At 40.4% G+C, this 21728-nt stretch overlaps 1 protein-coding gene across 2 annotated transcripts; it reads right to left on the reverse strand.

The window, feature by feature from the left end:
* On the reverse strand, positions 1–20659 carry ZC3H14 (zinc finger CCCH-type containing 14). 2 transcript variants are annotated; one of them, XM_065635289.1, is made up of 17 exons: positions 20396–20659; positions 19524–19566; positions 16683–16797; positions 15576–15616; positions 15064–15259; positions 14305–14713; positions 12370–12530; positions 11157–11257; positions 8814–8969; positions 7236–7310; positions 6639–6795; positions 5888–6111; positions 3672–3792; positions 2616–2752; positions 1488–1582; positions 866–972; positions 1–231 (listed from the first exon to the last, which is right to left on the reverse strand). In XM_065635289.1, the coding sequence occupies exons 1-17, from the start codon at positions 20429–20431 to the stop codon at positions 225–227; spliced, it is 2181 nt and encodes a 726-aa protein (XP_065491361.1). In that variant the 5' UTR covers positions 20432–20659; the 3' UTR covers positions 1–224. The 2 variants fall into 2 exon arrangements, with proteins under 2 accessions (XP_065491361.1, XP_065491360.1); XM_065635288.1 differs by having other exon boundaries at positions 14293–14713.
* Positions 20660–21728: the final 1069 nt, after the last annotated feature.

The following is a 21728-nucleotide window of genomic DNA, read 5'->3' on the forward strand; positions in this document are numbered from 1 at the left end:
ACATTTTCTTCTTACAGTGTAAAAAAAATGTAAAATTGCTCAAACTTACAAACTTGGAAAATTAGAGAGATTTCAAGTATGCAATCAACCTCATTTTACGAAAACAATGTATATTAAAAGTTCAAAATGCATGAATCTTTCCAACATCCTGTGCCCCCGGTGGTTAACTGTCCTTTCTGCTGCTGTCCAAAGGAGACAAAGTTCAGTCCCAAGTTGTAACATAATCATTCGCTGAGGAGAAAGAAAAAAACAATTCATGTATTATAACAATCATACCAGTCTGGCACAGGTGATATGAGAACTGATTTGTGTCCTGCACCTCAATGATTAAGACCTTTGCAGATGAGATAGTTGGGGTGAAAAGCTCACGTGATTTGACTACTTTTAAGAGAGGCTGATGGCCGCAGCTTTCCGAACTTTGCTGCTAGTTTATGAAATCATGGGTAGATGACAGGAGGGAGCTGTTCTGCCAGAAACACTCTGAAAAAACACCTGAACAGTTTGTGGAAAAAACAGCTCAGACACAAAACAATAATGGTAAAGAAGAGCTCACGTTGGATTTTCAGCTTTATTCAAGTAAAACTCAGTAAACACAACATGTCTGGGTCAGGATTCCAGCAACTCCACCCAATCCCAGCTGCAGGACAACCTTGTTTTCAGTGTTGCATCACAGTAGTTACTGTTTATACTACTAAAAACAAACAGCACAGAGTTCTCTTTAAAAGAAAGATGCCCATCACAGGTATGTTTCTTCATACAATCTTTGTTGTTCATCACACACACATTACTCCTGTGAGTAAAATTACACTGGGGATGTAAGTCACAATGTACCCCCAAACCTAACCAAGAAAAACAAGTGTCTCACCTGGTTTGCGTGCGAGTCCATTTCAAGGCGTGGCGTGGGGGTACAGCAATAGTCGGGTGGTAAAACGCGCAGTCTGGCCTCGTACACTGGGTATTAAATCTGCAATGCTGAAAATGAAAGCATGTCAGACGAGGCTACTGGAAGGCGGCTGAACTCCTGAACAAGCTCACCTAGAACGCACTATGTGCAGATTCGCAGTGCTGTATGACAGATCTGACAGGCAACTCAACCAACAGCCACTAGTGCAATTAGTTCATCCCAGTGGCAGAAGGAAATCCTTTTTCAAAAGGATTAATTATGAGTTCGATGCTCCAAAAGTTCTGCTGCACTGACGGCTGGAAGTTCCTCCTCCTCCTCTGCCCCAGCATCGCAGCTGGGCAGATTTTTGACAAAAGCTGTGGCTCTTTGACTGTTTGAAACTCCTCAGAAGCATCTGGTAGAAAGACTATTTAAAAATACAATCTGCCAAATTCTCTAAGTCACTGCTTTTGTATATTCTTTTTCTGAGCCAAAGTTAAAATGTGAAAAGTAAAAAGTATTAAATGCTCGTGCCATTTCCTGACCAAAGTACCCTATTTTAAGTATCTAGAAAGGAAGGGAAGAGATAGGAGATAGTTCTTACTTTTGGGTGATAAAATGGACATTCCATTTTCTTACAAGCAGGAAAAAACTTGCACAGCGGACTACTGGAGGGTACAGACAGTGTGGGAGGTGGTGCTAATAGTGGAAAAGAAAAGAACAGCAAGTGAGCCTGGGTCAGAATACATGGCTTTTTTAATACAATTCCACACAAATATATCAATCCTTCTGCAAGAAATTACATTTTATGATACACCAAAGTTCTGCAAGAAATGTGGGAATCATATCACAATGCACCAAGTGGATCTCATCCTGGGTGGAACGAGACTATCAGGTAATCATTAGTCTTGGTTCTTTGCCATTTCAGGACAGAAGATACCATGGTCATGGCAACGCTTCCAACAAATCAAGCAGAGATTGTGGTAGGTGGAGAAATTCAAATGTTAAATTTAGACAGCACCAAGCCTGCTAAAGGTTAAGCTAACCAGGCGGAAAAGCGCAGGCAGTGCGCTTTCCAGGAACACAGAGGAGCTGCTGGAAATGGCACATGAGATAAGCACCCTGTACTCTGCCTTCCGGAAAAGTAACAAAACTGCTTCGTACTCTAAGGGCTAAACCACTTCCAGAAGACCATGGCTTCAGTGGAGCCCAGGCCTCCGCCCTCTTCAAAGGCTCAGGAATGCCAGCCCATAATGCAAACACAGCTATTGCCCTCACTGGGTAACCTCAGCCCTGAAATTCATCTCATTCTTACCTAAAGATAACCCCTGCAGGGTCAGTAAAGAAAAAAATGTTCATACAGAAACCTCTGTTTTCTATTTATGTCACAAGCTCTTGGTACAACATGTGTCCAATTTAAGAAACGAATCTGAGTCAAACTGCAGTGCTGGCTAATCCCTTCAGAAGAAGGGACGACTTGTCCAAGTCACCACTTTGGCCTTACGTAGGTTTCACATGGACTCTCACATAACAGCCTTCGAGGACCTTTCTGGTAACAGTTGTTGCGGTAACACTGGATTATTATTCTTCAGCTAGCGTTAAAGAGTTGAAAAAAAATTAAGTGAAATCAAGCAAAAAATTATTTTTCTACCACTATCACTTTCTGCTTTCAAAAATACAGTTTTCCCTCCAGTGCTTTCATTCGAAGCTCAGAAAAACAAGAGGTGCTCACCTGGTTTAGGAGATGGATGGGGGCTTCGTCGACTGGCGTGAGTGTACGGACAGTCTGGCTTAGTGCACTTTGCATCGTATTTACAGTTTGGATGGATGAACAAGCATTTATCAGCAAACTTGCAGTTAGGAAAAACTCTGAGGGGAAAGAAACTGAGTCATAAGCCCATACTTGGAGCAAAATCCCCAAGGAGCTGTTGCTCACGAAAGCCATAATTACAAGAGGGCCTGCCCAGGCATGTTAGTTCCTTGCGAAGCACAGCGTGCGGGTGCAGGACACTGGCTGTACTCGAGCCGCACTCATTGGCCCTGTGGACACTCTTTACGTGCAGTAAGTAACTGAACTATTAATACCTTACACTCAGTGGAGTTCAGTAGCAAGCTCCTCGTTGCAAGCTAAGGCACATTATTCTTAGCGTGCAGTACAGAGCAGCAAAGGCACTGTGAATTCACACCTTTGCACAGAGGGGCATGGTTCTCTCGCTGATGAAAAAAGTGCTATTTTGAATTTAGCTACACCAGATTTTAAAAGAAAATTCCAATGTTTGAGTAAATGAAGCTACACACTCTGGTAACATCTATCTCAAAGCAGAAACTGTCTTTCTGAACTGCTGCTGCTTGTGGATGAGAAATGAGAGGCACAGTGCACATTCACGAGTCAGCCTTCGCTTTCAAATAAAAACAAAACCACTTCATTACTATTTAATGGTACCCTAACATGTTCAAAAGCATTTTGACAGCTAGCAGAAGAGTGCCTGCTGTTTTAAGATGACATCAATTCCCCCATCTCTAAGCAACACAAACTCACCAGCCTGTACACTCAACTAAGCTGCTTTCTGCATGAGCACAGTTGTGACTCTGCTTACTGAAAACATCCCTGTATTCTGACACGTGGTTGATGGGAGGGAAACAGAAGGGAAATTACAGTGTGATAATCTAGCTCTGATCCTACCCTAACAGACTTACACCGCCTTGGAATATTTACTAACACAGAAGGGAAATTTGTAGCACTGAAATAAAAATAACATGTCAAATGGATGAGCTTTGCACTACTCACTTGCAAGGCAGCGTGGGGTGATGGTATATACATTCATCTCCATTTTTACAGGCAGGCCAGTACTTGCAGCGCTCGAGCACTTTCTCCTGTTTTTGCAGCACACTTAAATCTTCCATTTCCACTAGAAAGAAAACAAAAAAACCAGGCTGGGGTCTCTATGATTCTATATGCAATATGGCATACACAATACAGCGTAATTGAAATTCATGATATTTCCTGCTCTCTCTCTCCTCTAACGCAATTCTTGATAAGGCCCTATTAATCAAAAAAAGTTAAGACAGTAAAAATTTATGTACAATCACATTATCTGAAGAAAACTTCCAAAACTACAAAGTGAAGGTTGTCAGAATATTGGACTGACAGCTGCCTTTTGGTGAAAAAAGACCAAACTTGAACTGTTTACAAGGAAAATAGATCAATTTTCTTCACAAATCCAAATTGAGGTGTGAAAGTCAGACCAGATCTTGATCAGACAAGACAAAGATTCTTCAACTGAACCTTAGTTATGACTGTTCTGCTAAGACATGTGCTAATGATAGCTGTGCTTCCTTCCTCCGAGATACTTTTGGCTCTAGAAAATTATTTCAAGAGATAACGTAAAAAAACCATTTTTACATTAATCAGATACAATTTATTATCCTGGAGGCATGCACCAGAAAAGAACAACTTTGCTGTAATTTGCTTGCACAGATATCACAGTCACTTCAGTGACCTGAACCCAGACTCCAATCGAAAGAGTATTTTAAGGAATTCCAAGATGAAACATTCAAGACCTGGGACTTTGACTTCCTCCTCTTCAACATTATTTCTAAAACCTCATTCTGCAAATTCAGGCAACTCAGCTTGTACCTTCACTGCTGTTCAGTTTTGCCAAGTCTACCTAAACCTTCGGCTTGACAAAGCTTTCCAGGACTTCCAGACTTACCTCTCCAATCTAACTAGCGACACACTTGCTCCAGTTTCATTCCATTTTCAGCTTCATTTGTGTCTTCTCCTCGCAACACACGGAAGCCAAGTAACGCTATCCCGGGGTAAAACCCCACGGCTTCTACAAACCACCTCCTCACTGATCTGACTCTGTGAACTTCAGTCACACCCCCGCTGCTTCTGGCTGAAGTAGCTGATCAGATAAGGATCCCTAACAAAGATCCAACTATCAGCAACACTCTCAAATAGCTTTAGTCGTGGGTATGAAAGAGACCATACCAGTAAAAGCAGAGATCTGCAAAGGTAGTACTCGAATACATATTCCACTGTACTAGTAAAAATGTGTCAATGGATATATAACATTCCTGTCTTAAGACTGCCTGATATGCGCAGTACTTCTGCAGCCAGTGGCCAGTGGGACTGAAAGGACATGGGCTTAAAAGATCTTTTTGCTTTTCCTCCATGTTTCTCTCATTACATTACACATTTGCAGCTGGATCCATGAAATTTAAGACTTGCCTGTACAGCACCACATACTACTCTTTATTTAGTTCAGAAAATTTGGACACACTGCTACTATGGAAAATAAAGGTCTTTATTTTCATAAGAAAACTAAAAAAAAAAAAAAGAATCCAAGCATTACTTTAAGGGAAGTATTCAACAGGCCTAGGACAAAACAAAATCCTCTGTTTCTCATCACCGTGTGAGTGTTCTAAAGAACTCAAACATATGCTTTCCCACGTTATTCAAAAACTATTCTGAATATACAAACCTTCAAGCAAAATCATACACTGTTTAAGTTCTACTTTCAGAGACTTCAGCAAATTGACTCTACCAACACCTTACACTTAACAGGATGCTTTTGATATCGCAAATCTAGAAAGAAACATTAATACCATCTGATGTATTTTTTAAAGTTCAAGGCATGGCAAAACATTTGTCGTAAAATCTCCTGTCCATCAGCAGCGGGACAAATGATAATAGGTCAACCAGAAGTGCAGATTTCTCACAATCAAGACAAACTACATTTTCAAAAGAAAAAAACCCAAATTTTACCAATCCTGAGACGTATGGAGAATTACCTACGTGCCGTATTGCTCTAGTTTCCCAAGATAAACACTTCTAAAGATATGGTCCCACTGAAGCACCACGTTTCATCTACCTAAAAAATGTTCTAATTTGAACAATAAACACCATCATTTTGATTTCTCAAGAATGATAGATCCCAGAGTTCTATCCACAACCAAACCACCGCACTGATGTTAGATCTTGTTGGTACGCATAATTACCATCACAGCTCTCGAGGTGCCTGGCTACAACCTGCATCTGCTGTGCTCGAAGGCCTTTTAATCCTCTGCTGGCACACATATTTTGGGTAACTGGCTTGAATCCTTCAGTTATACACATATCTTCCTCTTCTTGATCAGAAAGGTATCCTGGGGGACTGGGCACACCATCCAGTGTCACGATGAACTTGGGACTAGCAGGTTTCTCTGGCTGTGCAAGCTGGTCTCTACCAAAAAAAGAAATGTAGTAAAATTAGATTTTCCGACTCAAAAGGTTTGAGTAAAAGTGAGCTGGACTACTAACTAGAAGTAGTGCAAGCTAGTCTACGGAGAGTCATGCAGTAACAAACCTGCTGTTAACTACTAATTATGTACTTCAGTTCTTAAGAAATGTGATCTCAGGGTGAAACGGGTATAAAACTAAAGGCAATTTAAGCAAAGTTACTATTGAACTAAGATATCAGAACAGCTGTGACAAAAAAGAGAACTACTTTTCAGTTCCTCCTTCTTTTTCTTGCAAATCAAAGACATGTTCAAGCTACAGTCGAGACTGGGAATTATTTTGCATTCAGAACAATTTCTGGGAGTTTTCTTGCCCCTGCGTTTTTTCCTGTGCTATTCAATGTCAGTCCATTTTCCATGATTTCACAGCCCCGGACTGGACTGACAAAGCACAAGCATGACCAAACAATTCCATCTAAACCACAAACAAGCATTCTGAGTAACGACAGTCCTAAAAGAAGAAACTTTTTACCGTGTCTGTATTAGACGTCCTGAGAGTGCTCGTATTGCCTCTGTGGCCCTCTTTCCCAGTTGCTGATTCTGCGGCACTATTTCCTCAGACAACCTGGGCTTCTTCAGAATAAATGACCTAGTATCTGAGTGGACCATAGATTCTGCATCATAGTAATCTGAATTGGGAAAAAAATGACACAGAAAAAGAAGGTTGTAGTTGTACTCGTAACTTTCAGCATATTTTTAGATATCAATTTACACGGCTGATAAGCTAATTTTTTTTTTTTTTTTTTCTAATTTCTTACTAGTAGCTTTGAGAAAACATTTTTACTTCCTTGCTAATTCCACAGAAGTGGATCAACAAGAGCCACAGGCCACATTAGGCCAGACCACTAAACTTTGTAACTGCAACAGCTGTGCTGAAACAGGGTTGAAGAGCGTGCATACACACCCAAAATCTCTCAGGCTTTAAACACCCACTGATGTAACACTTTTATTGCTTAGTGATGTAGAAACTAGAAAATACTAGCAATCAGTACAATTAATTGAAAAGGAAGTTATATTTTAACATTCACTGAGCAGTACTATTTGAAAATAAAAGATCACAAGACTTAACCTTGAGTTACTTGCAAGGTATCATCAATCATAGGATCAATCTGAAGCCGAGAAGAGAGCTCCCTTTGGTCAGCTCCTAAAAAAACAGTAATTAGAAAAATATTACTGCATGTCAAAATGAAACGATAGATTTAAGAACTGAAACACACTTTCTAATTACTTTCATTAAAAAACAACACCACCACCACCAGAAACCCTTCACACTTCCAATGAGAACACCATTCTCATTGTTATGAACCCATTTCTCTTTGTTTCAGAAACAGCAGCAAGTTTTCTCCAGGCAGATGGCACAGCAAAATCTAAATACTGAAAGACTCCAGTCTTTCCCATCATCACTGCTTGGTACAAACGTGGTCTGCGGGTACGATAATTTGTAAAGGCCAAGTTCTTCCTCCTCATTTGTAGCGGTGCTGCCCGTTCAGAGAACACACACAGAGGAAAGCAACTACCTACAAGGGATCACTTTATGGTCTTCTTAAAAGATGTGAAACAAATCAGAGTAGCACTGTTTTACATTTGACTTCTGGTTTGAAAAAATTTACTTTGCTTTCTATAGATTTCTTAAGCAAGCTGGCATTTCAATTTCAATGGCAAAAGAGAAAAAATATTCAGCAGAAATATATTCTGCACATTAATTCAAAGAAGTTTCTTCTTATGCACCTTACAGACATAATTTCAACTATTTTATGTTGGCAGAAAGATTCCAAATACATCTATATCAGAAAAAAGAGATGGAAAATACACGACTTTTTAATAACTAATGTTTAGCGTTCCTTAGCAATGATGGTGAGCTGATGTTACGAAGATCTTACACCAAATTTTAGTCAACAATCTAAATATCTAAATGCTTAGGAAGAGTAACCTAACTTCTTACTGAAGTGTTTTTCCACCCCCTTACTCCTATTACTCTTTGTAACTAACACAGACATACACGCATATTTCTTTCTCTGTAACAAAACCATACTGAAAAGATACTTTGACTGCCTTTAAATGTTATGCCATTTTCCTTCAAGAGTTTCACGACAAGAGTACAAACAAAGGTTACTGTTCACACAGTAATCCTGGTATCAGTTGTCCTGTAACACCAAACATAGCACCCCAATATTTACACAAAAAACCTAAAGTCAGAACTATTTGTGTGGTTACAATATGTCAGAAAGAATCTTTTAATACTTCATATGCTGCAAAATTATTCCAAATGTAGAGTATCTTAGCTCTCTCACATAAGCTGTGTTACAGAATTACTCCTAGAAGATGCAATAAATGGGGAAAAGATAAGTTATTACAATACCAACAGGTGCATTTGCTTATGCAAAATTATTCCTTAGTGATATCCAGAACGTTATACCACGCTTTGGTTACTGATAAATTCCTCTGAGGTAACCTCTCTGTGTGTATATTAATAATATATGTATCTATCTTACAGCCATGCTTTAGAAAGCTTCTTGGTTTTCAGAGCATCTCCCCATGCAACTTTTTTGATGCTGACTTAAAAATTAAAAGCATTTATTTTCTCTGCTCAGCCTGTTGTAAAATGACATTCCCTGGAATAAATTCTTAAAGAATATTATCAGATCACCTTGAGTTCCTTCAACTGTCTGCTCCCTTGGCTCTTCTACTTGAAGCTGAGAACTCAGAACAGGCAGTCTGTTTTGCACATGGATTACTTCTAACTGAGATCCTTCTGGGCTAACTCGAGTTCTTGGTGCAACCGGAACGGTCTGTTTCTGTGGAACTTTAAACAAACAACGGTAAGGTCAATCATTTACGTACAACCCAATCACACAACAGTACTATTTCCACATATGATGCTAAAATAACTTTCATAAATTCCTACACATACACAGAAAAACCCCCAAGCATCTGTATCCTCAAAAAGCATCTTTAACTACCTGTAAAATTCTTAGTGTGAAAGCACATTTGTGCGTGTGCACAGAGCACTCTATGAGCGGCATCTCAGAACATCTACAGCATGAGAAGAATTAGTGATATTAGCAAAGTATTCATTCATCCACTTCTACACATAATTAATTAGGTCCTTTCTTACGGTACTGAAATCACTTTTCATGTCACCTTTCATATAAACAATCACGGATTATCAATGTACACATTTCATACAGCACCAGCTACCTTATGCTAAGGTGCCTGCAAATAGAATGTAAAACTCGATAGTAGAATCATAGAATCATTTTGGTTGGAAAAGATCCTTAAGAGCATTGAGTCCAACCATTAATTTAACACTGCCAAGTCCACCACTAAACCATGTCCCCTAAGTGTCATATTTACACATCTTTTAAACACCTCCAGGGATGGCGACTCCATCATTTCCCTGAGCAGCCTGTTCCAGTGCTCAAAAACACTTTCGGTGAAGAAATTTTTCCTAATATCCAACCTAAATCTCCCCTGGCTCAACTTGAGGCTGCTTCCTCTTGTCCTATCACTTTTTACTTCAGAAAAGAGACCGACATCCACTTCTCTACAACCTCCTTCCAAGTAGTTGTATCATGGAATTTGGGGGTAGCAACATGACAGGGTGACTTCTTTACTTGGCTTCTGCTAAGAGCATCAGAACTGGTTGTGAAAAGCTAAGGTTATTCTTCACCTGGCTGAATATTACATCAGCACTCAACTTCTGACACATACAACTAAAAGGCAGCACTGAGTACTGGATTTGTCATTTAAGATCTTACCGTTATGTTTTACCTATGTATTTCAAATGAGCTTATTTCCTACTCCCCTCAAAATACTTTAAAAAATACATTAAATACTACCTCTGAAGCAGAACTTGCATGATACTTCAGATAAAATTCACAAATCACTTTTGTATTAAACCACAAAGTGGTGCTTTTTGGCCTCTCCACTGAAATATTCTCATGTTGATAAGTCAAACTACGAGATCATTACTATTAAAAATCAATAGTTTTAATTAATTTTAAAATTTTCTGGCTATGTTTTATTTCCTGCCATATTGCTGTGTATACAGGAAAGAGCTTCCTGTGTCACCTCAAAATACTGTTCCCTGTGTTGCTGCTTTTTCCACCAAAAACACTGCTTGGTGGATAACTGGCAACAGAACTGAGGAGTTTCAGTGCTCCTACCTCTTTTCTTTACAAACTGCTCACTCTGCTTACAACCTGGAATGAAGACAAGCTCTTAACGCTTGGGAGGCACTTAGGTTATTTGCTATTAATGAAAAAGTATTATTTTCTTTTAGAAGTTCATTTACTGTACAAAATAAACTTTGTAAGTAGTCAAACAATTCGATCGTTTACTAGAACTATTATTAGTTAATTTTTCTTCAATTCTAAGTTTGGCAACAATCTTTATTAGTCATCTATACAATTTATTCTGGTTTAAAACCAGCTCACTCTACATCCCACTTCTAACACACACAGACATCTCATCCAATTCAAAAGCCTTTGAACACAGAACACTCCATACACGTCTTTAATCTACTTATCAGCACCTGTGCAACCCTGAAAATACAAGTAACACCAGAAAAACAGGGACGAAGCTCACAATGACCATTTTGTACATGAGTTGATGTAGAAGGAAGGTATGTGTTCCTTAACAGTTAGTTTGCAGGTTTTGAGCAAGAACAGGCGAGAGATTTTGAATAGCTTTCAGTTTTGCTCCAGATGGCATAAAAGTCATGGTTTGGGTAGTCTAGTGAATGCCCCTTACCTGGGACTTACTATCTTTATTAATATATTTTAAATAACTCTTTCCTCATTTATGCTTTCATAATTCATCACTCAAGATTAACGTAATGTTCACAGGACATAGAAAATCTCTTACATGTACCACTGACAGGAGCTATTTAACATTCTGTTTTATCTCTAAGAACTATCTTTAGCTTGGACTTATACAACAGGGCTTGGAAATATTATAGCTTAGCAGAAACAAAAATAATGCTACTTACCAGTAGAATAATTGGTTGTTTTTGTAACCGATTCCTGTGCTTCCGAGATTGCTTTCAGTATTAAATTCTTATTGGCCTGTTTTGAAGGTGGCAATGAAGGTCTAAGGGAGATTAAAAAAAAAAATAATTGTACATTAATTGCAACAGCACATGTATCAACGTTAAACACAGGTATTTCAACAGGTAAACACAATTATTCATAATACTGATAGAAATCATAATCTAAAATCATTTTATCCACACTTGTTTTCAGTTTGTTAATCTATTCTCCGAGTGGCTGGGGATCCAAAAATGCTCTCAAAAATTCAAGCCCAGAGGCATGATTTCACCTCTCAGCTTCAGTTGCTGTAAAACCATGCAGCATCCAAAAGGTATTATACAAACCCTGCCATTTGCCTCCTCCCACCTCTGCCCCTCACTCGCCTGTTGCTGCATTTGTGTTGGCACTAGGAATTATGCAGCTGCCCCAGGGAGAAAGATCCAGCTGAAAACTCACTCCATCAAAAACATAATAGTTGAAAAAAAACTTTCCGTTTGTCTTTGAACATCAAAAATAAGGAAGTTTAAATCAGATAAATGTGCTGTGGCACTGAAGACAAACTCAATGAAGTGTATTAGCTTAACACTAATTTATACAAGCACCGTAGGTCAGTAGAACCATCTCTTCCATGGTTTAAATGTTCTTCCTCTCATTGCTGAATATCAGATACAAACCACTGATGTACTCTGACATATGACATTTAAACAGCATTAGAGAGCAGAAAAAAAGGAAATCCTCAAGTCTTTTGAAAAGTTAAAATCAGCATAAAGAACAATTGATAATTGGTTTGAACACTACTCCTGAAATAACAATAAAGTAATTAAAACTCCTGAGAAGTTATCGTACTACATTAAATATCCGGTCTGAAACATGTCAACATTAACATTCTTTTGCAGTAATCTTTTCCCAAATGGTGTAAAATTTCACATTCTGTTGCAGCGTATGCACCATAATAAAAACAGATTACAAAATCAGAGGAAAAAAGATAGTATAAACAGACATCTCGACCACAGAGTTGTGAGATAGTACAAAAAAAAAAAAATTAAAATGGCTTACTGAATTTTGTCTGTCAATTTTCAAAACTGTAAACAGGTTTCCCCAACTTCAATTGCAAAGCTCTTGCTCGTTAAATTCATTCTGGAAACTACATAGAATCACTGAGATCTCAAGTACCTTCTTTCTGGCTTTGCAGGTACAGACACACTGCTGGAGATGCCTCCTGTTCGCAATCCATAGTCTTCCTCGTCCTCCTCATCTTCACCATCATTACAGAACTTTTTCACTTTGACTACTGAGCTCACAACAGGCAACCGTCTCTTCCTGGAGCTTTCTTCCTACAACAAACAGAGCAGCCAAACCAATTCATTTAGCATAAAACATGTATTAATAAGCCAGCAAAGAAAATATTGCAATTCAACCTATAGCCAGAAGATGGAGAACTTCCATTCAAGCTGCATGAGTCTAGGACTACTGTACCATCTGCAGAAACAAGTGGCAGCAGTAGGGAATATGAAAATCAGACATATTTACACTGAAACACCTAATTTAAAATGTAACTGTAAACAACATCGAGAAACAGAGAAGAAAAGTCTAAAGTACAGACAATTTATCCGACATCTACAGAGAAAGCAGAGTTTGCCAAAGAAATTAATACTACCCTTCAAGATGTACCTGTTGAACATCTCATGAAGAGAAGTCAAATCAGTATGAATGACTTTCTCCTCTGTATCAACTCTAATTCCAGATTAGCGCAAGGGTAAATTTCTAGCAAGCTGACGTATTCCAAAGGACGCTACTAGCTATACAGAGCCAGGACGGTCCAGTCCAGGCAGCGCAAGGTCCCTGTTCTGACACAGCCACGCACCACCACCACAGTGCATGTGGTAGTGACCAATTTAAATACCAGGCTATGTGAAAGCACAGAAGAAAGCACGTGTCGATAATTCCTGTAGGAACCGTCACTCAGCACTGAACTACAGATGAGCACGATGAGGCACCTGGATGCCAGGCTTGTACACAGGACCCTTCAAATGATCCTGTATCCTCCAAGGAGAAAAAGATATCTTACGGGATTGACCTGGACTACACCGATACAGAAGGTTCATGCAGTAAAAAAAACCAATACCTAAAGAAATCACAGAATTACTTAGGTTGGAAAAGAACTTTAAGATCATCGAGTCCAACTGTCTACCAAACACTGCCAAGTTCACCACTAAACCATGTCCCTAAGTGCCACATCTACATGTCTTTTAAACACCTCCAGGGATGGTGACTCAACCACTTCCCTGGGCAGCCTGTTCCAATGCCTAACAACCCTTTCTGAATAAAATTCATTGTCCTTTATCAAAGACAGAGAACCATATGAGTGGTAACAAACAAAGATGCACTTGGAATACAAGGTATGTAAAATTCCCTCTTCATTACAAAATTAGCAGCCATACGAATCTTCATTCCTCTCACAAAGGGCTCTTAAACTGATTCCTTTGGATAGTCTTAAAACTATCAGCTAGGACTATCACCCTCCCTGGCTTAGTCTGGCCTCCAAAGTATGTAGGGCTGCAATCATGTTTTAGTTTGTCCTTGTACAACACCAATCCCAAAGGGTTCTTAAATGCTATGGTTCTAAAGTGCATAATAATCCTAAGAAGCAACATATCTGGGCTTTAGGGACTAATGTATATCTACCATAGGTATGAATAAAGAGCATCCCAAAACCAGATTTACAGAACTGTGTAAAGCTGGAGATTTACATAGCACATATAGAAGATCATGCTGTTGCAATGATCTAGAGATCAAATTTAATATTTCTGATTCCTCACATGCATCATGACAATGTGCTAACCCATTAGTCCGACTCCATATAGCATGAAGAAGTACAAGCAAATTAACTCTGAGATGCAGCAACCAGTCAAGTGATGATGTTACACTATGCGATCTCTTTTTATCAGTGGATCTGAAGAATGAAATCCCAAATCTACTGGTATCAGTAACAGAAGTCTTTTGATTTTTCTGAGGTCAGGATTTTACTGGAAGTGTACATAGCAACTTCCATTCCTAGCAAGTCTAAAATACTGCAATAGTTTAGGTCGTACTAACCTCACTACCTACTTTATCGGCACTAAGTTTGGAGGTGGGTCTGTAACTCTCTGCTAAGCTGCCAAATGCTTCTGGATTGCCCAGCTGGCCCGTTTCCAGAGACCTGCAGCTCTGTGCGTCTGACTGCCGGCTCCCCTGTAAGCTGCCCTGCTGTGACAGTCTGTGCACATGTGTGTTGCCATCCGCACTCCTGCTCGCTGGCGGTCGGTAGATTTCAGCGGAAGGACGAGAAGCACCATAAGTTACAGTTACAATAGGTTTCTTCCGTGACAAAGGATTCTCCTGCACAAAGTTCAGGTCTTCATCGATTAGATCATCTGGTTCAGGTTTAATGTCAATTACGGCTTCGGAAGGTGACAATTCCCTCAAAGGCTTGACTGTAGATGTTAAGCGGGAGGCAGAACCATCTTCACAAGACTGCCTGATAAAATAAGAAATTGCCAACTGTTAAGTCATCCGCAAATAAAGTTCTGGAAAATGAGAACTGTCTTTTAAACAAAGCCAGCAGGAAGGAATCATTAAGGTACTATTGCTCATACAAATCTAACACACCGATTGCTACTTTTAGTTTGCTTAATTCATCTAAGCCCATCTGCTCCTTAAAGAAATGGAACTGAACTCCTGATTTAATGTTTTTATGCAACAAATTGTAGCAATACTTTATTCTTCAAAACTACTTTGACCTTCCCAAGTATCTGTGCTCTTCAGAATGGCTACTACAGTCATACAACTACTAATGCCTGAATGTGTGTAAGTAACCAGAAGCTTTACCGTGAAGCAGCATTCCTTTGCTCCTGTGAGCTGGTTGAAACTCTTGAGTCGTTTCTTTCAGTCCGAGTGCTGGAAACCGCAAGAGGTGGCAAGATATCTTCACGCCTCTTCTCATCACCTCCACATGAACTGCTTTTGCTGGAAGGAAGGTTGCTCTCAAAGATATTAGATTCTGAAGATTTTACACTAGATGGTTCTGTGGAGACAGGTACCTTTCATTTTTACATCGAAGTACAGCAATACAGATTTTACTGTAAACGTAGCTATGAAACTGCAAAAATGACATCATGCAGACCTGAAAACACAACAAGCTGAAAGCTATTTCAGCTGAAAACATCAGCAAGAAACACCCAGAAATAAATAAAGCCATTTTTCTAAAGAGTCAGGACCCAAAAGACCATATAAATTGAAAATAAAACAGTCAGCTAAGATATTTTTTGAAACTCATTAGACACGCAACACTGCACAGAAAAGATAACCTTCTTTCATTCAAAACTAATTTTCCTACTTACCAGTAGTCACAGACCGTAGCTTATCCAAAACACCATGGAGCCTGAAACAGATGTGGGACAGGGAAGGCAGCAAAAGAGAAAAAGGAAAAAATAAAATAAATTTAACTTACATTCAGAATAATAACCTTTCAGAAACAAACTGCCTTTCCCCCCTATAACAAGCATTTCATTTATCCAAGACATCACTTTCCATCAACTGACATGTATAACCTCTAAAGTGAGGCTTTAAGTATCTTGCCTCCAGCGAGTCTTCACACACGCAGGTAGAGCATCCATCACATGATGAACTTGAAAAAAATACACAACTATGAAAGCAAGAAGACTCCCTGGAACGAAATATCTGTTTGGATACTCTGAAACGTGGACTTAATTGAAGGTTTATACTGTAAGTCAAACTCAGTATTAGAAAATGCATGAGAAATATTATAATGGTTAAGGCTGTCATGCAGTCTAGCATAAATTAATTCGCACTGTCAGGAGTTTAGAAAAGAGTTCATCTGTTGCTAGTTTGTCCTGCTCACAATAATTCTGGGGTTCTACCTTTGTTCTGTAGAGCTGGGTGGTGGTAATAAATAAAAGCCTGAGAGGTGGGAATACATAAGCCTTTGGTGCTAAGCCTTGACAAAGACAGCATACGGAATTAGATCCAGTGCTCATCTGTCCTGATATAGTAATTCCCATGCACGACTGCAATCTGAAGCACTATTAGCATAAAAGCAAACAAGTTTGTCTTTGAATAACTATTTTTACATCTAACTACAGTGAATAACACTCTCGTGCTCACAGTGGGTTTTGCAGGAATAATTTTAAGTCAACACACAGCCCTCACTTACCTGAGCATTTCACACTTCATTCAAAAATCTGACTGGACTTCTGAGCAAACAAAGAATATAAGCCCTCCAGTCCTTTGCTACTTAATTCTCACAGCAATAGCCTAATTGTTGACAGACTAAAAATAATTTACTTACTAGGGCTTCAAAGTAGAAGTCTTAATTAATGTAAATTACACAATGGGAAGCTAAGTAACTTCTTAAATTCTCAGGTTTCACTTACAGAAAGCAGTCCTGACTACTGGCAAGAAGCGTGACACGTAGCTTACAAACATACCAGACAGTGAACCTGACAGTGTTGTTTCCAAGGAAAAGAGAAAGGTCTTCTGTCATCTGCTCCTGACTCTTCTTATTGGCCACCATAACCATAATATAATCAGGGAGCTCTTCATCTAATAGAAAGAGAAATACGTTGTTTTAAAGTGCAATAATCATAAAATGTATAGCAAACATCGTTAAACATGTCACCAGATTTTTTTTCCAGTTTTACTATAAAGACTCTGTCGGCAGAGGATTAGGTAAGTAAATTAATGAGATTTCCATTTCCTCTGAGGTTCAATACAAGTTTCAGCTATGAGTGAGGAATAAAAGACTGTCAGCTTCACAAGAGCATAAGCTGAAGATAAGATGAAAGTATTTTAAAAGTGAGTAAATAAAACATTAAAAGGACAAGACAAAAGACGGCAACTTGGCTGCCTATATCCTTTTACTTGAACACTAACAACGACCTACAATTTTCATCACTTCAAATATGGCCAAATATAGCACATTATCCTTGTTGAATTTCCTCTAGTTACAAAGATCAAACAGATAAATATTATGCATTTGTGCCTTAAACAAAAACTGTATTAACTTCCAGATTTTCCATATACAAAAACAATTAATACCAGGCCTTTAAAAAAAAAAAAAAAGGCAAACCACACAAACAGCAACCCCAAGAGTATGATTCTCTAACTCCCTAACGTACGCAATTTCATACACAGGGAGAAATCCATTCCCTCACTCACACAGGGTACACCTGCTCATCACAATGGACAGGAAGGTGCTCAGAATCTGACATTACCACATTAAGGGTTTGGGGAGTTTGGTATTTGACTTTTTACTTTGGCCTAACTCTGACCTACTCTGAAGGACTGAATGGTGCATTTGTTGCTCAAGGGCATTAGGTATGCCTCCTGAGCACACACTTCAATTTAGTTTAATCAAACTCCTCATGCTCTCCAGTACCACTCCATGACATGAACATAACAATAGTAAGTGAAGGTAGTTGGGAAATCCACTTCAAATTGTGAATATGAAGCAAGGCATTAATATAGCTTTATTAATTTCAATTAAGTTAAGCTTGTAGACAACATTAAAAAGAACTAAAAAAATGAAAACTCTTAAATAGGAATCAAAATACAAATCAAATGAATTGCCTTTCTTCTGTGTCTCTCTATGCACCTTGTAAATAATTCATTGGTACCCTAGACTACAGAAATAACATCACTACATTGCACCTGCACTCCACTATCACTATTCAGGTGTTCCAACAAAACACATTTCTAGCCTAAACACTAACTTTTTGTATGGTTTTTTTGTTTATGGTTTTTGTTTATTTGTTTTTTAAAATTTATTCATTTGGTTTTTAATGTAAACTGCAAGTTGCACAAGACAGATGGATACCCAGATCCAGAAACTTAGAATGAACTTCATTTTTTAGCCATGCTACTTTCAAACCTGATCACCTCCTCAGGTGGTTCACCATATAATAAAGAAGGTGGTACTTTAAATATAGATCAAAACATAAGTTAGAACCTGTAACAGCACAATAAAAGAAGGAAAACAATTGCTTCTCTCAGTGACTGTGTTGGCTTATCCCAACTTAAATTGTACGCAAAAACTACAGCCTTTTGAAAATATTGACAGTTGATGAATATTTAACTATCTTTGTTTTGCTTCATAGATATGAATTTTTCCTTTCTAAGTTCTAGACACCAAATAAATTTCAACATGTCTTGTAGCAAAATACTTTTGATAGAAAAGAACTAGTAATTACAGAAGGAAACAAAAGCACGGTTCTTGCTCACAGAGGCTAGAATGAGGGAGAAATGACTTTTAACAGTTACCTAAAAGAAAAAATAAGAGTTTTTGAAAAACATTACTTAAAAAGTTGTCCAAAATACTGGAAATGACATAATTTTTGAAATAATGGTTTAAAAACAAAAACGAGGCCAAGGGAAGTCAGACTTGGTGATAAAGAATACAAAGGTATTTAAAGAAATTCAAAAGCTGACTGAGAAGAAAGTGCAGACCTTGTATACTGTTCTTGGGAACTGCCTTGTGAATACAGGAAACAGAAAGAAAAGAAAAACAGAAAGAAGAAACAGCTATAGTTGGAATCAAAGATTTCTAGTATTCTACCAGCATCTTGGCATTACAGATAAGAAAGATTGTTTTTTTCAGAAACACAGGAAAAAGCAGACAAAGAATCAAGGACTGAGAAACTGAAACCTGGAATGATAGTAAAAAAAAAAAAAAAAAAAGTTACTGTAAAGGCAACTTTTGAGATGGTGAAAAAAGACGGCCTTACAATGAAAAAAACTCTAAACATGGTTCCTTGGCCCTTGCTGAGTTCAGAACATCAGCTCATAGGTTCATAGCTTCATAGAACATCAGCTCCCTTCTATGGAATCAATACATTTTGATTCAATAAATACAATGGCCTCCTTTAAACAGGAAATGAGTTCAAGGTTCTTGCTTTACATAATGTTTCGCCTTGTGGTTCAAAGAAACTTCCTAAAATATTCACAGAGACATCACTGTTTGTTTTTCTTTCAAATCCCTGGCCACATCTCCTTGAAAGGGGAGACTGTGAGCCTTCTTCGTTATTTCCTTTTAGTTCTTCTTACATCAATGTCCACATACTGCCTCCTCTTATGCTTTGACTATACATATTTCGGAGAAGTCTTTTTCCTTCACGCTAGTCCAGCACTTCAGATAATTTATCTCATGCTTAAGGCTTCTATATGCAGTAACACAAGTAGTAATAAGTAAATATGCTATTCCGTTGACTATAACTTGTTTCCTATCTAACAACGAACCTAAAGAAGATTGCTAAACATATGATAAAACTTACCAACATAAGCCCCCAGCTCCTGCAACTTTCCTTTTATAGCACCCTAAAAAATAATGAAATCGCATTTAAGAGATGGAGCAACAAAGTATTTCCAACTGCAAAATGGTGGGAAGCCTAGCAAAGTTTTTTCTCGTTAACTGTTCAAACACATTGGTTTAACACGCTACTTTTCCTGTTCTCCACTGCTCATGATATAAACGTTGTACTAGTGAGGGGCTGGGAGCAGAACAGCGAGCGCCAGGAATCTCACACTCTACCATATTTCATATATACCACACTGTACGTCCTGACGCTACCAGACAACCTCCAAGCCCCTGCTGAGACCACCTGGGCTCATAAGGTGCAAAGAAAACAAATCCTGGGTGCTTTGATAGAAGGTCATTCCTGGCTCAGCAAGAAAAAAAAACAACCTGCCAGGATTTTCAGACTCTGACTGCTGAGTAGCAGCAGCCCTGGCGGTACCGGGGGCTCGGATCACAACCTCCGGCCGGGGCTGCTCCCTCCCCCGGGCAGCCCCCAGTCCCGGGCCTGCGCCGCTGCGGGGCGGGGGCGGAGAGCCGGCCGGGCCGCTGGGGCACGGCGGGACCCTGGCTCCGCGTCCCACAGCAACGACTCTCCTGCTCGTGTCCCTCCCGGGGAGCTCCGAGGCCGAAGGCCGCCCGCTGCCGGGAGCTCCTGCCAACCCCGGCCCGGTTGGGGGTTCGCCCGGCTCCCTCCCGCCGGGGGAAGCAGGCCGGGCGGTGCGGGGCCCGCCGCAACCCAGCACCCCGCGCCTGAGGGGAGGCCGGAGGGAGCCCGGCGCCTGGGCCATCGGCCAGGCCTGCCTCCCGCGAGCGGGCGGAGAGGGCGCGACCCGGCTGCTTCTCTCTCACCCGGATCTTGCGGCTGATCTCGGTGCCGATCTCCATGGTGGCGCCGAGCCGTGCCCGCTCCGCTCTCGCCGTAGGCCGCGCCGGCTCTGGAGCGCCGCGCCGCACAGTGCGCGGCCTCCGCCTGCGGCGCCCCCTGCCGGGCCGCGGCGCTGCCTCCGCGCCAGCCCCGCCGCGGGGGTCCCAGAGCGGGGCGGCGGGAGGGCGCCCTGGGCACTAGTGGAAAGGCACAAGGTGCCCGCTGTCACTCTGGCGCCCCTCGGCAGCCGCCATCTTCTCCCCGCTTCCCTCCTTGCCCCTCTCCCGGCAGCTGCCCCCGCCAGCTCCTCGGGGCGCGCCCCGCACTGCGCCTCCTTAACGAAATGCTCCGTGTGCCCTGTCGGCACCGGGCCCGAGGGCGGCGTGGTGGGTCGGGGCGCTCCTAGAGCGATGGCCTGGCGCAGAGGGGCCGCGCAACCCCGGCCGGGAGGCCGGCGGGCAGGGAGGCCTGGCCGCCCGCGGGCTCGGTCACCGCCAACCCCCGGGCCCGCGGCCGCGGCCCGGCCTGCGCTGCGAGCACCGGCAGCCGCGGCACCTGAACAATAAGTGTGCCTTATAGCCCGGCTCTGACAGTCCCGTGACGGTGGGTCTGCTCCTAATTACCCGAGTGTCACGTTCAGCTCTTTTTTTTTTTTTTTTCTGAAGTTGCCTCTTTCTTCTTGTTTCTATAAAACTGGTTTATGAAGTCCTGCCACGTGGTTTAGAAGTATGAATACCATAAGATTAACAAGGTTATTTTAACATACATGCTCTTCTTAAAAAGTACAAAAATTGAAGATTTAAATATCTGTTAAAAACCAAATATATTATGATACAGCAATGCACAAGGTATCCAAGTAACTTTAACTGCTGTGCTATAGCTAAACTATGAAAGTATTTTAGTATTGAATTTTAGTTCTGTGACCCCACGTTAAGACTGATAAGCCTTAAAACAAGATGCTCTTATTTTTTTCCAAGAGGTTGCAGCATCTACTAGTTGTATTGCTACAAGGGATCGTTTGCAGAGGGAGAAAGAACTATGTGGAGAAAGAACTATGTGGAGAAAACTCTGCGGGGCAGGTAATAGTAAGCACAAAAGACGTCATGTATGGGGCATACCATTTATCTTTTGCATCAATGTCCCAGCTTCACTTCAGCTGATTTAGTGAGCAGTAACATTACAGAAAGCTCAGCCTACAGCTAAAGGGTCTTTTACAAGTAATGCTAGTGGGTAAAATAAACTCCAGGCATTGTAGTTAACAGCTGTATTAATCTGTTTCTGCATCACTGCTCCTAATATAAACCAAACATCATACAG

Source organism: Caloenas nicobarica, chromosome 5, assembly GCF_036013445.1.
Source record: "Caloenas nicobarica isolate bCalNic1 chromosome 5, bCalNic1.hap1, whole genome shotgun sequence".
Classification (NCBI taxonomy): Eukaryota; Metazoa; Chordata; class Aves; order Columbiformes; family Columbidae; genus Caloenas; species Caloenas nicobarica.

What these genes read in the sequence shown, in the direction of transcription:
- ZC3H14 (XM_065635288.1), bottom strand. Translation starts at nt 20,431, where the DNA reads ATGGAGATCGGCACCGAGATCAGCCGCAAGATCCGG. An exon ending in GGACGTCTAATACAGACACG is followed by an intron (nt 6,112 to 6,638) that starts GTAAAAAGTTTC and finishes TTTTTTTGGTAG; the next exon opens with AGACCAGCTTGCACAGCCAG. An exon ending in CCATCCATCTCCTAAACCAG is followed by an intron (nt 1,583 to 2,615) that starts GTGAGCACCTCT and finishes TTCCACTATTAG; the next exon opens with CACCACCTCCCACACTGTCT.